This window comes from Microtus oregoni, unplaced genomic scaffold, assembly GCF_018167655.1.
Source record: "Microtus oregoni isolate MIOR12 unplaced genomic scaffold, Mior012 000029F_ref0000214, whole genome shotgun sequence".
Classification (NCBI taxonomy): Eukaryota; Metazoa; Chordata; class Mammalia; order Rodentia; family Cricetidae; genus Microtus; species Microtus oregoni.
In genome coordinates this window covers 9,000,701-9,017,708 of record NW_024543088.1, presented here as the reverse complement: position 1 = coordinate 9,017,708, position 17,008 = coordinate 9,000,701, and the positions used below count along the sequence as shown (strand labels likewise).

Genomic DNA, 17,008 nt, shown 5'->3' with positions numbered 1-17,008 from the left:
AATGCACAGGGTTTGTCTTTCTGCATACGGCTTATTTCACATTATGATCTTAGTTCCATCTATTTTCCTGCAGATGTCATGATTTCAATGTTTTATGTCTGAATAAAATTTTCATTATTTGTACATACTATTTCCTTTATTCATCATTGATGGCTGTCTAGGCTGGTTCTGTGTGGATCTCTGAGTTCAAGGCCAGCCTGGGCTACAAACAAGAGCTAGTTCCAGGACAGGCTCCAAAGCTACAGACAGAGAAACCCTGTCTCGAAAAAAACAAAAAAAGAGAGGTTTATCTGGGTTCTGTTTTTCACTTGTTGTTTTTGTTGGTGTGTGTGTGTGTGTTGTTTTGTTTGAGGCACCTCAATACCAACCCCCACTGTGACTGCACAAATTTGCATTCTCAGAAGCAGCAAATCAAAAGCCCCTCTTTTTCCACCCCCTTCCCGGTGTTCCCTCTTGTTTTCTTGGTGGAAGCCATTTCCATGTTCCATGAGGGTGCTCAACGCTGTTTTTGAGTAATAATGGCCATTTGTGTTTGTCCTGTGGGAACTACCTATTATTTTCATCAGCCCATTTATTCTTCGATGATTTAAGAGTTTGCTCTTTAATTTTTGCAGTTACTCATGCATTCTAAATATGAATCACCTATCTTACGTGTTCTTGGTGACGATGTTTTCCCCATTCTGTAGGCTCCTCCTCACTCTGCCTCCTCTGTGGGTAGAAGCTTTCTAATCCAGTGCAATCACATTCGTCAGCCCTTGAGTTTAAGGAACTCAAATCTGAACCCAGCTTTTCAGTCACGACACTTTATTGCCTCCACTTCAAGGTAGCTTTCAAATGTGTCTCCAACGAATCCACATCTTTGACAAAGGTCCTGTGTTCCTTGATCTCATTTTCAAAAATACTTGCCAGGTGTTTTCAATAGTCCCTGGAGTATTGTGCAGCTGTGCAGAAGGGAGACTCAGCTGTGTCCCTCCATCACAGGGTGTATGTAGGGAACAAGAACTAAGAGAAAAAGAAAGCGGTGCTTCCATGATTATCTTTTTCAAAACTTGAAAGCAAAGTTGGAAGTTAAAAAAAAAAAGTTTATTTCTTGGGGAAATGTCCTGCTTTATGACTTGGGCAGCTTTCCATTTTAACGGAATCTGTTCTGTTCTTTGTGGTGGTACAAATGTTGGAGTTTTTAAACATTGTCATTGAATGCCAGACTGTGAGCTCAAGTGTGTGGTTGGTGTGTCAGTGGCCCTTCCCTAACTCAGTGTCTTCCCTTCTGCATCCACTTTTGCCGTGTCCAGTCAGGGCATCAGGTGAGAGGCGTGTGCGTGTGCTCTGGCCTGCTTCCCAGAAGGCCAGCAAGGGGAGCTTTGTTTAAGAGTCGTTGGTCTTGAGTTTAAATGTACCTCTACCCGGAATTCGCTTAAATAAAGCAGGATAGCAGTTCTTTCAGCTCACAGAGCATATCTTAAGGTTCTCATTTTACAGGCGAGGCAATCCATTTCGTCTCCTGTGTTTAACAAAGGCAGATTGGCTGGGCCTTGACTGGGCCTTGCTGCAAGTTGTCAAGCTTCCTGTGTCTACTTGTCCGCCGAGTGTGGAGAGGCCCAGTGGCACAGTCACATGAAGAAGGCTGCAGGTTGCCGCCCCCTGCTGAGACATCTGGCCTGTAAAAATCGCTGTTGATGCAGATTTCACACTCATTCTTTCGTACAGACAGCCATGACTCTTGGGGTGTTTCCAGGTGACTAGTGTCTACAAGTATTGGGTTTTGACTGACATTGTCTTCATGTCTTTCCTGAGTCTGCCTGCCGGGTAAAGTAGTGAGGACTTAGTCTGGACAGAGATTAGGAGCTGCACTGCGGCTGCTTTGGGCTCTTTTGGCGCACGAGCAGTTGCCGCGCACTGTTAATTAAGCACACCCTCCCCCTCGGTCCCACCCAGCTCTTCCTTTCCAAACCATCTGAAAACCACCTGCTGTTTGTAGGTGTCCTGGAGCCCGTCACCGGAGAGTTGATCTAGAGAGAAGGAAAACTAGCCAAACTCAGACACAGATTGAAGGTGAAACTGGATCCGCTGTACTAGATCCTCCTGGCACCTGCCCCCCAGAAGCGGACTGCCTGGGCACTGTGCCTGCAGAGCGAAACTTGACACCTGCCCCTCTTCCTGTGTGGCCTGAGGAGCCTGGCCTGGACAACCCTGCCTTCGAGGAGAGTGCTACGGCTGACTGTACGTGCGGCTCACCCCTTCTGTCTTAGTTGTCTCCCTTGCCTTCCTCCCCTCCTTCTGACATCTGTCTAAATGGTTGCACTGGAGTATGCTTTGCATGCCATGCCTTCCGCCCTTTGCACTGTGCAGCTCTAGCTGGCTGCAGTCTGGAAATAAAGGAGTCTTAACCTGGAGGAAGACAGTCCTCCCTCCTTCCCCACTGGAGAAACGTGCCTACATCAACAGCAAACCACAAAGGCAACAGCTCAAGTAGTCACTATTCCCAAACGCTGTATGTTAAGTAAAGTTGGTGTTTGCAACATGAGAACGCTTAAAAAAAAAAAAAATCTGAGCCCCGAAAGATGACAGCTCAGACAGCTCCAGTGTGACTGGGAATGCATCACCAAGTCATCCACACCCTTGCTTTGGGTACACGTGCTCAGACACACACAAAGGCCAGGGTGGCAGTCCACTTACTGGTAGACCTCATTTTCTCTTAGAAGCCGTAAGTCACCCTCCATGTTCCTAGAGTTCTTGACACATCCGCCATGTTTTCACCCCTTAGGGCGCAGTGCAGCTGTGGCCTTCCTCCGCTCCTCTCGGCTCCCCCAGACCACAGTTTTCTTTCTGCAGCCTTGCACGATCTGTGCTTGGTTCATGGCCGTGGCATCTCATCTCTGAGAGCACGGTGGCTTTCTGTTAATGTGTGCTCCCTGGTGACCCAGTACATAGTAATTTTTTATTGGTGCTTATGGAGCACCTGTGGAAGAAGAGAGTGTGGCTAGTTTTAACAGCGTTTTTTTAGGTCAGTTATTGTTCACCTACAGGATCCCATGCTGAGCTGGAGAGAATCTGAACATATACACTGTTCTTGTTTCACTTGGCAGCTATACAACAGCCACTTAGTTTACCAGAAGGGGAGATCACCACCATTGAGATCCACCGCTCTAACCCATACATCCAGTTAGGAATCAGCATCGTGGGCGGCAATGAGACACCACTGATCAATATTGTCATCCAGGAAGTCTACCGGGATGGGGTCATCGCCAGAGATGGAAGACTCCTCGCCGGAGACCAGATTCTTCAGGTAACACTAACCACTCTATTGGTTTGTTCCTTTTTGTTTTACAACTAAGACAATTGTGATGGTATAGAGCCCGGACTATACAAAAGTTGGTTTTGCTGGATTGATTGATGGATTGATGGATGGATTGAATTGAGACTAAGTAGCTCTGACTGGCCTAGACCCTGATATGTAGTCCAGGCTGGCCTCAAACTCATAGAGATTTACCTGTCTTTGCCTTCTGGGTGCTGGGGTGAAAGGTGTATACCACCATACCCAGCTATTTTCATTTTAATTTTGTTATGCTTTGTTTTCTGAGTCAGGCTCTTACTATGTAGCCCAGGCTGGCCTAAAATTCTCTGTTACCCAGGCTGGCCTTAACCTCTCAAGTGCTGAGGTTGCAGGTGGGGCCATCACACCCAGCTAATAGCTTTGCTCTTTGTGTGTGCAGAACAGGTCAGGGATTGTGTGTCATTTGCTTTATTTCTTCCCGGTGCTAATTTTCTTCTCTCCCTTGGATTATCAGTCCTATGTGTGACTGGGCACTTGGTACAGGGCTCTCTGGGCTTGTTTGACACTGACACTCTGACTTGGCTCTTCTAGGGACACCATTGAGCAGGCTAGATGTTTCTTTCTTATTGGTTTATCGTGCCCAGTTTTCCATCCATCTCTTCCCCGCGTGTCTGATTGACCGCTCTGTTTATTGCTGGCTAGAATGTGACGGCAGACCCGCACAGCCCTTGTCACTGGTGATATCCTTTCTTCTCATCATCCCGGGGAGTCTGTGCCCGCGCTAGGCAAGCACCGTCCCACTGAGCTACAACTCAGCCTGAGGTAAAGAAGTTTGTAGCACAGGTGCAGTTGGGAACTCTTGCTCCTGATGTCCTGCCAGTATCCATCTCCGGGGTTTCAGTCAGCCCTCTCGCTGTCCTCCCTTCAGGACCCCAAAAGCACTAACTTAGGACCAGGCATTTTCTCTTATTAGAAGGCTTTGCTGAAGGATGGAGACAGTAAGCATGCTCTTTCACAGAACCGGGGTCTGAAGGAACACTGTCCTAGGCATTTGAGTCACTGAGATAAGAAAAGAAAAAAGTGGGGGTGGGGGGGGATAGTTTCTATGAGAAAAATACAAACAAGGGAAAAACCACCTTCTCAGAGCCCAAGCACAAGGGCCCTTCTCGTCCCTCTTCAGTCCTCCACCTTGATCTGCCAAGGCCTCCCACCTCCCTGTTCCCTGCTTCCTCTCTAGTCTAGGCCTTCACCACTTCATTCCCATCCAGTGCCGCACTCCCTCACTGTCCTGTCTCCCGCTCTCCTCCCGGGAGTCCAGCTTGTTCATGTCAGGGTAGCGCCGCCAAGGACAGTCAAGTCTGGGCCCAGGTGCTTCGTGAAGCCTCGCTTCTTAATAGGATCTCCTTCCTAACATTGTGTCCCTTTCCTGCCGTGCTCCCGGCACCATACTAGCTACTGGGGACACATTTCAAAGTGAAAGTCTGTCCTGCTCTCATAGAATGCCCCTGCCCCTGGAAGAGCTGGGCATGCCAGCCTTCCTGTGGGAACCCAGCTCTGTGCCCAGCCTGCTCCAGTCTTACTCTCTCACCTACAGACTGTCCAGCCCAACACCCCCCACACTGATCCCGCTCACTGGGGTCACACTTGTTGAGGAAATCCACTGCAATAAGAAAGGTAGCCCAGTGTGACAGAGAGGTTCTGGGCCAACAGAAGAGTGAGCTTGGCTATGACAGACAGCCTGTTGAGACTACCCACCTCCTGGAGCAGGACAAAGCAGGTCGGGCCAGGATGCAGGGCAGCAGGATTGGGATTTTCGCTGGAGGTCCTTGGCCCTGGTGTGTCCAGCCGCTTGACCACTTGTTGCTTTTTTTTTTTTAAGTCCCACGCCCCAAACCCTTTCAGGACCACTGGTATGGCTGAGACACCCTGAACTTCCCACTGTTTTTTGAAATTCAGTTTCTGGTCTATGGTTCCTGTGTGCTGTATCTTTGCTGTTGTTTTATGTGGGGGCTCGGGCTGCACAAGGCTGGCACCACTGTGAGGACACGTGCTGTATTCCTCGATTCCTAACCTGTGTCCTGTACTTAGAGGGGATCTTACAGCTGCTTCCCCAGGTTCACCCCTCCCAGGCATCCTGACTCTGTGGTCTCTACAGCAGCCCTTGTGCTGTTCCTGCTCCTCATCTGGCCTTTCTAACAGTAATTTAAGTGTATATATCTGTCTTTTTTGCTTTCTAACCCAGTGTACCAGTTTGAAAATCCCATGCCGTAAGGTGGTTCATTTGCAGACTAGTGAGCTACACTGTGCTTTTGTATTAGTAGACACGAGGCCAATGGGAGTAGATTTTTCCACATTAAAAAAAAATGGTTCATATTGAAACACACATGCAATCACGTATTCAGTGAAGTAGCATCTTTACAAAGGGAACCCATGTTCTCATGGCTTTATGTACTCTTCAGAGGCTCATATGCAGCCTTTTGAGCAATTTTAGAGGAAAAAATTCTGCTCTTTATAAATTATGTCAGTAGTATTAAAAGTGATACAGATTTTAGAACATTAAAAATAAATATTTTTAGTTTGAGCAGAAACATCAGTTTACATCGCGTTGGTTAACAACAAAAACCATAGCCAAAATACGTGCTTGTTTACCATTTGTGCTCTCTTTTACAAAATCGAGAAACAGTATGTTACAGTCTGCTTTCTTTGGAGTTCACTGACAACCATGCATTCATGGAGAATGTGCCTTTTCATAGTTGAGTATCCCCATCCTGCTCTACAGAGAAAGTAGGCTGCATGCTTGCATACTTCTGGAGCACAGAGCTGTGTTTCAGCCAGGCATTGTGTCCTTTGTGACTGTCTGAAGATGCAGAATGTGAACATGGCAATAGTCTGCTCTTAGCTGGACAGCTGAGATGATGATGGGCCCGCGAGTGCTGGCAGCCTGGTTTTCTGGAAGATGCCTTGGCGTTCTGGTCTCGGACTACCGTCAGTTATCTGTCTGTCAAAGCCCGCATGAACACTAAAAACATGGGAGGATAGTAAGCTCGTGCATGATGCCCGCAGATTTGATGACTGGATTTTAAAAGGTGTCCATAGACAAAACCAACAAAATTCAAGGTAGTATTGGTCAAACCTATCAAACCCAGAAAATAAGCAAAACAAAAAAAGCAGCTCAAATCCAGAAAAAAAGAAAGAACTGTCCGTCTCCGATATTTAAGAAGGGGAAGGCTTGGTTAATGCAAACTTGTTGGAGAGTCGTAGGATTCCAGGTGATTTCACACATTCCTCACCCAGAGCTGTCTCATTAGAGATGCTCTGTGAGCATTGGTTTTATCTCAGATGGATTCAAAGAGCTCTAATTGTGATAAATAGGAAAATTATGCCCAGCTCCTAGGTGGATAATTGAAGCCGGACTATTTTCCTAAGTGATGTTGCGTGTTCAAAGATCAGTCATTGTAATTGTATCAAGGCTGTACATTCTAATGAGACATGAATATTGAATTACACTCAGCATATTAAATATGTATTATATGTGTATGCTGATAATTAGAATGGACTTGTAATTACATACTTTAAAAGTCACTCAGAATATGTAACTTTTTAAGAAATGAAACCATTTATTTTGTCTATCGTAAGTGTGCTTCATTAGGGAAAGCAGCTTTGAAATCCAGAGGAACCTGAGCCTGCGAGCCACTAGAGCTGTGCTAGTTGCAGGCTTGCCCTGGCGTGATGCCACCTGCTCCCTCCCACCCTGGTCCTGTGAAGAAGTGTCAGCCCCAGAGGAGCGGGTGCTGGAAGAGTGCCCTGTTCCCCTGAGGTTATCAATATCTAGCAGCGCCAAAGACTCTAACGTCAACACTCGGGTCCCTACTACTCCTCCGCACTGTGCTGCTAGTTCATTTTTAAATTCTATGCTATAGAAACCTTTAGAGTGGTTTTCTTTGTAGGTAAGGGGTCCCTGCATTTTCTCCATGTTGGCTTTCTTTAGATATGTCATGTAAACATTTCTGCAAGTGAGGAAAATAAGATTTTGTCATGCATCGGTCATAGGAGTTTTGTTTTGTTCATTTGATGTTTCAGGTCAACAACTATGATATCAGCAATGTGTCCCATAACTATGCCCGGGCCGTGCTTTCCCAGCCGTGCAGCACGCTGCATCTCACCGTGCTGCGGGAGAGGCGCTTCGGCAGCCGAGCAAACAACCATGCGGACGGCAGCGCACCTCGGGATGAGGTCTTCCAAGTGCTGCTGCACAAACGCGACTCGGCGGAGCAGCTGGGGATTAAATTAGTCCGAAGGACAGATGAGCCAGGCGTTTTTATTCTTGACCTTCTGGAAGGGGGGCTGGCAGCTCAGGATGGCAGGCTCAACAGTAATGACCGGGTACTGGCCATCAACGGACATGATCTGAAGCATGGGACCCCAGAGCTGGCCGCCCAGATCATTCAGGTAAACAGTGCCCAACACTGGCCCTGGATCGTCGGTCACACAGCTGTCTCTGTTTTCATTGGCAAATAAGAATTCCAGGGTCACCGATGTTTCTTTGGAAAATCACACATGGTTCTAGAAAGTCTTCAGAATCCACACTGCTATATATAACTAACCCAAATAGAACTGTGTTTGTTAGGGTTCTTTTGCTGCTGTTGACTTTTGCTTTCCTGAAACCTGTGTCCCCGAGTACTTTGGCTTCTGTTTGTGCAGTGTAGGCACCACGGCTTTACCTCTTTCAGGGGAGCAAGGGTTTACCTCAGCCAGTAAGCTTGTCAGAGTAGCTCTCAAGGAAAGTTGCAATGCGGATTTGGGGCTCTGAGGTGTTAACATCAATGACAGTGAGTGTTCATTGTAAGGAAACCCCAAGCAGCCGTTGACACCTCCCACAGCATGGTGAAGTCATCAGAGCTGTAAATGCCAGGATTCTAATTGTCACCTCAGCATTTACCTGTTGAACCCTGGAGATGCAGCCAAAGTGACGAATGATTAATGTATAGTATTAAAGTTGCCTTTCACTTGCTTTCCAGTTGAAGAGCCAAAACTGAAGTAAATTATTATGTTATGTGTGTATGCGTGTGTGTATGTTTGCGTGTGTGCGCGCCATCCATGGTGCATGTGGAGATCAGAGGACAGCTCTGTAGCTAGCTCTCTTCCACTATGGAGGCCCAAGGGAATGAACTTAGATTGTCGGACATGGCAGTGAAGTGCCTTTACCCTCTGAGCCACCTTTCCAGCTCAGAAAAGAGTTTCTTAGCATCATTCATTTTAATCACAAAGAAGGTTTTTACTTCTTACCATGGTTCCTTAAAGCGGGCTGTCAGTTTCTGTAGGAGAACCAGTTTGTGGTGATGACCGAGGAAAAGCACCGGGTGTCGGATGTACTTTAGAGAACATGACCTTGTATATAATATATGTATGAACCTTTATGTTTAAACACACACACAGCAGACCACAAGCCTCCAAATACTTAACTCTTAAAGACATGTGTGTGTGTGTCCACACACCTGTGTGTGTGTCAGTGTCAGAGGTTTGAAAACATTAGCCTGTGACCTTTTTCCTGCCACCAGTTAGTAACTATCCAGATGAGGCTTTGGTGCAGTGACTAAGACATCCATAGATAGTGAGTGTCTCAGGCATTGTCTACTTAGAGCATTTATGGGACTGAGTCAGGAGCCTCTAGCTTGTGTTACAACCTGCTTCAATGAGGAGAGGAGGGGAAGGGAGGGGAGGGGAGGGGAGGGGAGGGAGTTCCACTTGAGATCTCTAAGCCACAAACATCATTTGTGATGGGTAGTAATGAATGTGTCTTCTCCAGGCCAGCGGAGAGAGAGTGAATTTGACAATTGCCAGAGTGGGGAAACCGCAGCCCAGCAATGGCACCCGTGAAGCAGGAGCTCACAGCATCAGCCAACAGCATACACAGCCGCCTGCTCACAGCCGCCCAAGCTCACACAAGGTGAGGACGCCCCCTCCTTTAGTTCGGATCACCCTCTCCTAGCTACAGCCTGAGAAGATGGGCTGAAATGCAGGCTGTCATGCTGTTGGGAGCCCTAGGTGTTTGGGGTGTGAAGCCTGAGAGTGGCCTCTGTAGTTTCTTGTCAGGGAGACTTCCTCGGTGAAGTGATTGACAAGAAGTGATCTTCCACGTGGAAGTCGGATCTTCTCGGGTTGCATGTTTAAATGTGATCACTGGTTTTACGGTTAAAAATGCATCATGACTTACCTGGCAGGGGAGATGCCATGATCATGAAGGTGGTTTTCCCAGGGCGAGACTTCTCCATTGCTCTCAGGATGTGCCAACCCCAGAGATTTCCCCAAATGCGGGAAACTTGACTGCATAATTTGTGGTGGGGGACTACATTCACGCTCTCCTCTGTTTAAAAAAACGCATCATGAAAACGTGATTAAATCCATGGTTAGCAGTTAGGCCTGCAGTGACAGAATTAGCTATAAGAACACTAAATCGAGGCATCATAAGCTTTGACAGGCACACAATAGCATGTGCTGTTATGGTATTAAAATCCCTATCTTTTGGGCATTTTCCCACAACTCAAAATCCCACAACTCAGGACGCAGAAAGAAGCAGATCTCAGTGAGTTCAAGACCAGCCTGGTTTACAGAGCAAGTTCCAGGACAGGCTCCAAAGCTACACATAGAAATCCTGTCTCAAAAACAAAAACAAACAAAAAACCAAAGAGCTATGCACTATTTTCAGTCCTCACTAAAGAGTAGAATATACAATCCCTTTATACCCACCGCCAACCCGTCACCTTGTTTAGCCTGTTTTCACCCCATCTTTTCCTCTTTCCCTGCGCAGGACCTCACGCAGTGCGTCACGTGCCAGGAGAAGCACATCACAGTAAAGAAGGAGCCGCATGAGTCCCTTGGGATGACGGTTGCTGGGGGCAGAGGGAGTAAGAGTGGTGAACTGCCCATCTTTGTGACCAGCGTGCCACCCCATGGCTGCCTTGCACGGGACGGCAGAATCAAAAGAGGTGAGACAGGCTCTTGGAAGATCTGCCGTGTGTCATCTCAAAATTAAGGTCACACTTTTTTAAAGAGTAATTACTGTGTTTCATGTTAAACATGGCTTTTTAAAATCTTTTGAAGTGTCCTTGCGTAGAAAACATAATATTTTTCTGTGAGGTTAGGAAATTTAACCCTGATGGTGGTTGAAGACCCCGCAGTTGCTCAGACTCTTGGCTTATTTTTGTCTTGGAAAAGATCCATCTTACGGCAGATGAGGCTGAAGGGCCTTCTCCCTGGAATACAGCGCTGATTATGATCAGGTGTCAGGGACCTGGGTGATGCTGAACTGTAGAGGCCCCCGCTGCCCAAGCCTGATGCCCCAGGCTCTATCCCTGGAGACGGAGCTGCAAGGAGACAAGGCTCCAGAAAGTCCTCTCTGACCTCGTGCAGAAGACAAGAGGAAGTAGCGGGGGACAGACTTGGTTTTAGAGATTGAGTCCTCGTGCCCTTTGTCCCCTCACAACTCTGCTAGCGCAGGGAGAGGACATGTAACCGAGCACTGTTGCCATGGTAGAATCGCTGTCTCTGCTGATGGACCTCATGTGGGGAGCAAATTGGAGCTGAAAGGTTATTTTCCCAGGAACGAAGGCAGGCTCCTCTCCCCCCCTCCCCTCACAAAAGCTAGCACTTGGGAAAGCCCACATGAAAGTAAAAGTCCTGTGACATGTAGTTAGCAGCAGTGTTTTAGGTGACCCACAGAGTGGGAGAAAGCGTTTACAAGTCCTGCGTTCATGTATGGGTACATGGCATATCAAGAAATTGTGAAGAACTTCTCCGACTCAGTAAAAAGACGTAAATTACCTAATTTAAAGACAGAAATCGACATATCTCCCAAGAAGACAGTGGTATGGAAATGTGCTCGGCGTGGCTGACTGTCAGAGCAGCGGCCTCAGGCTGCCCTGCAGTGCTCTAAGTCACAGTGGTACTGCTCCTCCTCAGCCAACTAATGAGCCCAGAGCTGGCGGGGAGGGGGTTGGTTTTTTGGTTTTACAAGACAGGGTTTCTCAGTTTAACAGCCCTGGCTATCCTGGAACTCACAGAAATTTGCCCATGTTTACCCCCCAGTGCTGGGATTAAAGGCGTGTGCCACCCCACACAGCCTCTATAGCTCTTTTTCCTTGTGTTACTCAGGAGACCAGCAAACATGTTGTTCCCACTCAAGCAAGGGAAGATGTTCAAGTCATGTTTTATCTCACTAAGTAGCCTGAGGATGGCTGTTCTCAGATCCCAGCATGCATGCCCTCACTGGGGCTCTTTCTGTGTATAAAACTGTGTAATATTGAATAGAATCTGCTAAGGTTATTTCTAAGAGTAAAGGATCAAATAGTTTGGGGATCAGAAAGAACCATAGAGCCCTCTGGAGCTCAAAGGAGAGAAGCAGCACTCACCCCGTATACAGCTACGAAGGCTAACGATTCAGACTCAGACCTCACAAGGTGCTTCAAGACACAGTCTTTCCCTCTCTAGTCTGACATTATTTTGAGTTTTGAATTGTTTGGAATGTTCTCTGTGCCCTTGGTGGTACAAAAAAAAAGTACAAATAAGTAAAAACCCATCCTCATCCCTTCTGAGTTCTTGAAAATGACCTGTTGATTGGTTGGCAAGGGAGAGTCGAGTGGTGCTCACACCGTTCTCTGGTTTCCCCAACGGCACAGGTGACGTGTTGCTGAATATCAACGGCATTGACCTGACCAATCTCAGTCACAGTGAGGCTGTGGCCATGCTAAAAGCCAGCGCTGCGTCTTCAGCCGTCGCCCTCAAAGCCCTGGAAGTCCAGATCATGGAGGAGGCAGCCCAGACCTCAGAGGAGCAGCCAGGCGCTCTCAGTGAGAATGAGTACGACGCCAGCTGGTCCCCGTCCTGGGTCATGTGGCTCGGGCTGCCAAGGTATCAAGAGCGCTCTCATTGTCTTACACGGTGACCTTCTTAACCTTTATCTGCATGTTCCACAGTTAGCTCACCCAGTGGGTGCATCAAATTATAAAAGCAAGTGTTTAGGTAAATTGAATAACATCTAAGCTAAAAAGATTTGTATCTGCTTGTAAAAAGAAGACAATTTTGCCAGATCCCATTAAAGGGGGTTTGGTTTTGTTTTTTTGAAAGGGATAGAATATGTACTTGTCCACATGTGGGGATGGCAGACAGACCCCCACACCTGGTTTTTCTATGTGGGTCCTGGCTGTCCAAACTCAGGCCTCATACTTACATTGCAGGCATTTATCCATTGAGCCAACTTTCCTTGAAAAGACAGAATTTTGGGTTTCTAAGGCAGGGTCTCACTCTGTAGCCCAGGCTAGCCAAGAACTTTTGATTATTTTGTAAAAAGGTAGTTAGAACTCAGTCTGTATTGGACTCGGGACACATGACCAGTGACATGTTCTGTGACTGGCTGACGAGGGTCCTGGAGACAGTGGAACCTCCACGGGCACCCCAGGGTGCTGACCTTTCTCTAGACAGCCGATGTTTGGTGTTGAGATAGGAAGAGTATGTGTAACTATGGTTGTTTGTATCTAAAATAATTTAGATTTTCATTATCTATAAAAAGCATTGTGAATCATGTTTAACTATTAGCCAAATATGAGACTGCTGGTTCTTAAATAAAAATAGACCAGAAAATGCACAGTTTCTGAGTTTCTGACTCATGTGGGTGTAACTTACAGTGAGGAGCGTTTACACACAGTGCAGGCCTGGTGACGTTCTGTCCTGTAAGGACAGCAAGAATGTCATAGGTATTGAATTTTACTTGTTGATAGTCGAGTTGACCAGCTTGTTCCCATGAATTTTGTTTTGTTTTTCATTGTAAGGCCTAGAATTCATGTCTCGTAGACATCGCAGGACCTTATGGAGTGAGGTTATAGTAGCAAAAATGATGCCGTGCATGTTTATCAGTGCATTGAAAGTGGAAATCAGGAGCTAGAGAGATGGCCCAGTGGTTCAGAGTACTTGCTGCTCTTGCAGAAGACCCAGGTTCAATTCCCAGCACCTACATAGCATCTCACAACCATCTCTAACTCCAGGTCCAGAGGATACAACACAGTCTTCCTGGTTTCCACTGACACTGTACATGTATGTGGTACACAAACATAAATGTAGGCGAACACCCATACACATAGAATAAAAGTAAGTCCTTTTTAAAAAAACGATGTAAATGGTTGTTATCAAACTGCTGCAGAGCTACAGTCTAAACTAGGGAACCTCACAAACCTTGTTCAGCTGATACCTGGGTCATCAGAGCTTTCTAGAGCAATGGTCTTGTTGACAGGGCCGAGGAGGTTTTGAGACAGCCCAGGCTGTCCTGGAACTCGCCCTGTAGACCCAGACTAGCCTTAAACTTACAGACATCCACCATGGCCAGGTGAGCAGTGGTTCTCACCCTCCCTAACATTGCGACCCTTTAATACAGTTCCTCCTGTTGTGGTGACCCCAACCATAAGATTATTTTCATTACTACTTCATAACTGTAATTTTTCTACTGTTGTGAATTGTAATGTAAATATCCTTTGTACCTCTCTGTACTCAGTGCCGAGGTGCGGTTAGTACTAGAATCGCGGTGCTGTGAGGAGTACCAGTCCATGATCTCTGTGCACGTTTCTACAGTATAACTGGCAGCCAGGCTGTAGGCTTCCTCCGTGTGTTCATGTCTTCACTTGGCAAGAGAAGCTGGAGGAAGTGAACCTGTCTAGCACTGCATCATGCCAGAGAATGGGTTATCAAAATAATAACAGACACATGTGGGGCTCTGGGCTTGATCCCTAGCGTGCAGGTACACAAGCACAAAAGCACTAACTTCTCTACGCCTGTTGTGACAAAGATGGAGAGTGAGAAGCCTCCGTGTCAGCTTTCTCTGTGTCTTTGACAGTGCCCTTCATAGCTGCCATGATATAGTCCTACGAAGAAGCTACTTGGGAAGCTGGGGCTTCAGTATTGTGGGCGGATATGAAGAGAACCACACCAATCAGCCGTTCTTCATTAAAACCATCGTCTTAGGAACCCCTGCTTACTACGATGGGAGACTAAAGTGAGTCTGGTGTTCACTGACCATGTGGTGTGGGTTGTGTTTTTCGTACTAGAAGATGATCCAGCTCGGGGCTCAGCACTCATGCCTGTGCCGGTTTTGTAAACAGAGTGTTAGTTCAGTGTGTTGCAGAATGGCAGCGTCCTCTGAGCATTCTTGTGCAGGTCTCCTGCCGTCAGATAAATCCACTTTATTTTTCCTGAGGCTCAATGTCTGCCTGACTTTGTGTTCATGGGAGATCCATGAATGGGCAGCCATAGCAGCGAACCAGGGTTGACAGGCGTACCCCTGAGAGCTGTGTGTTTATTTTAGTGCAGGTGCCCATGAAAGCATCAGACCCCTGGAACTCGAGTTACAGACGGTTATGAACTGCTTCATACAGGTGCTGGGAGCCAAGCCCAGGTCCCGAAAGAGCAGCAAATGCTCATACAGTGAGCCATCTCCCTGGCCTTGATTTGGCACTTTTTAGAGAGATGGCCTCACCAAATGAAGTTGTTCTTCATGTCCTTAAGTCCCCACCAGTTATGGGCAAGTTGGCTCAGTTAGTTTTGGTTGGTAAAGGGGAAAGTACCGGCTTAGAAGTTTCCCTAGAGGTGGTAACATTCCTAGCTGCTGACGGCCAACCAGAGCAAAATTGTGATTTTGATGCTAACCCACTGGGCCCGTGTTTGGATGCCATTGAGATAATGACACTCTGCTTCTGCTTGTGTTTTGTTCAGATGTGGAGACATGATTGTAGCCGTAAATGGCCTGTCAACTGTGGGCATGAGTCACTCTGCTCTGGTCCCCATGCTGAAAGAACAAAGGAACAAGGTCACTCTGACAGTCATTTGCTGGCCCGGCAGCCTCGTATAGAGTCTTGACGTTGGCTTCCAGTCTCGCTTCTTCCTACAGTCTGAAGGAAGTCCCTCTGGTTGTGGCACTTCTACAATCACCCTACGCTTCCTCTCTGCTCAGAGATCAGCCCCCACTAGCCCCGGGAGCTTACATTTTGAACACACTCAGTGGCCACCCTCTGGGGCGGTGCTTGGATCCTCCCAAGACTGTCACCAGCTGGAGGGAAGCAGCTTTCTGACCTTCAGACGCTAGGTTGTGAAATGATTTACATCTGCAATTCCTGCATCAGCAGCAACTTACTGCAGCATTTGCAGCAGCTTTCCTGCCCTGTAAACAGCCCTACAAGTGGCTGCATTTTGGGTTTTGCTCATTTTCCATTGGTGCCAACATTTCAAAACTTTTATACCATTTATAAAGCAACTTTTGGGTTGTTTCTACCTTAATTTTCAGTACTTAAATGAAGACATAAGTCTGACACCACTAATGAGATTTCTTTTTAAATAATGTAGAAAATCAAAAATAATGCTATTCAGGGACAGAGCAGCCTGGGAGGTGACTGTCCTCGGCTGGCAGAGCTGCCTTGGCTGCAATGGCCCAGGAGCGTGAAGATTCTTTTCCACAGGAATGCTTTGTTATGTAGGAAAAGTTTGAAGATGTTCTTCTAAAAGTCATTTCTAGAGTTTGTATTTATCAGCAATCTTGTCTGGAGATGTTTCTGTGATTTATGCAATTGAACCAGGTGATTAAGAACATTACTGTGTTAAATGCACACACAGCACAGCCAAGTTGGAGAGAAGACTTTAACTTTGTTCCTGTGTGTTTTAGAAGTCCTTAGTTTCCCCAAGAGACCAAAAAGCTCTGTTTTTGTTTTTTGTTTTTTGGGTTTTTTTTAATCTGAAATAGTAGATTTTAGGTGTTAATATCTTCAACTGGTTGGTCACTAAACTTTTTTCTTTTTTTTTTTTTGTTTTTTTGGTTTTTGTTTTGAAAACTATGTCCTTTATTCAACACAGTCGTCCCTTACAAGGCATAATGAGAAAGAAAGTCAGAGGAAAAATATCTTTACCTGGTTAATATTTATACTTGAAAAGTTTTATTTAGAAACCTAGTTCAAAATCAGAGCTAACTACAAGTGACCTGAGATAAACGGCATTGATAATCAGAATGTGGGCTTCTGCATGGCCCTGGGCTGAGCCCACCTCCTTCACAGTCATCGCCGGGCTTTGTATCCATATCACTGATTAGTCCACTTCAATTTATATTTTAAAAAAAAAATTTCTTTGTGATAAAGCAACAGTAGTGGCTACTGGCGTCTCCCCCGCCCCTTGGCTTCCCATGGTCACCTTGCTGCCAGCCCACCAGGGAGGGATGCGGGTGGACTCTGTTGTGGGACAATCGCCTGTGAAACAATTTGATACTGAAGTGCAATTGATGTGAAGCAATGTTTCCTGCTCCCCAAATACAATTTTGTAATCAACCTTGCTACTTTTGAAAGACTTTGTAAAACTTGTCATTTCTCTGGGGTGGGACCATCCAACAGTATCATAACTGCCACTTTGTTATACATAAAAATATGTCCAACCTGGTGGTCTGGTGAATATTTGGGGGGGAGGGGAGGGTGCTTTTCAATATTATTTTTCTCATGAAAATCTCTCAGAAAACACTGGCTTTCCATCTGTAAAGGAAATTTGTCCGGATCTGTTACTATTGAAATATTTGCATTTTCTCATTTAAGTGCTTGCAGTTGAATATTTTTGGTTTGTTCTGTGCCTTCAGTTTACACTATTCTAGAATTTTTCAGATTTGTTTAAATAATGGTGTGATAATCATTCTGGATGGAAATAAAAGCCATCCTTTTCAGA

At 46.3% G+C, this 17,008-nt stretch overlaps 1 protein-coding gene and 1 non-coding gene across 4 annotated transcripts in view; both read left to right on the top strand.

The window, feature by feature from the left end:
* Nucleotides 1–16,731, top strand: part of Lnx2 (ligand of numb-protein X 2) — a 68,457-nt gene extending 51,726 nt beyond the window's left edge. For all 3 annotated transcript variants that reach the window (XM_041677885.1, XM_041677883.1, XM_041677884.1), the window contains exons 3-10: nt 1,979–2,220; nt 3,087–3,286; nt 7,355–7,723; nt 9,081–9,221; nt 10,083–10,260; nt 11,950–12,181; nt 14,154–14,312; nt 15,029–16,731. In XM_041677885.1, the coding sequence (XP_041533819.1) occupies nt 1,979–2,220; nt 3,087–3,286; nt 7,355–7,723; nt 9,081–9,221; nt 10,083–10,260; nt 11,950–12,181; nt 14,154–14,312; nt 15,029–15,164 (1,657 nt within the window). In that variant the 3' untranslated portion in view covers nt 15,165–16,731. The remainder of the gene's footprint in view (nt 1–1,978; nt 2,221–3,086; nt 3,287–7,354; nt 7,724–9,080; nt 9,222–10,082; nt 10,261–11,949; nt 12,182–14,153; nt 14,313–15,028) is intronic.
* On the top strand, nt 9,481–9,641 carry LOC121465226. The gene has a single exon (XR_005976650.1). It is a non-coding gene; the product is annotated as a U1 spliceosomal RNA (small nuclear RNA).
* Nucleotides 16,732–17,008: the final 277 nt, after the last annotated feature.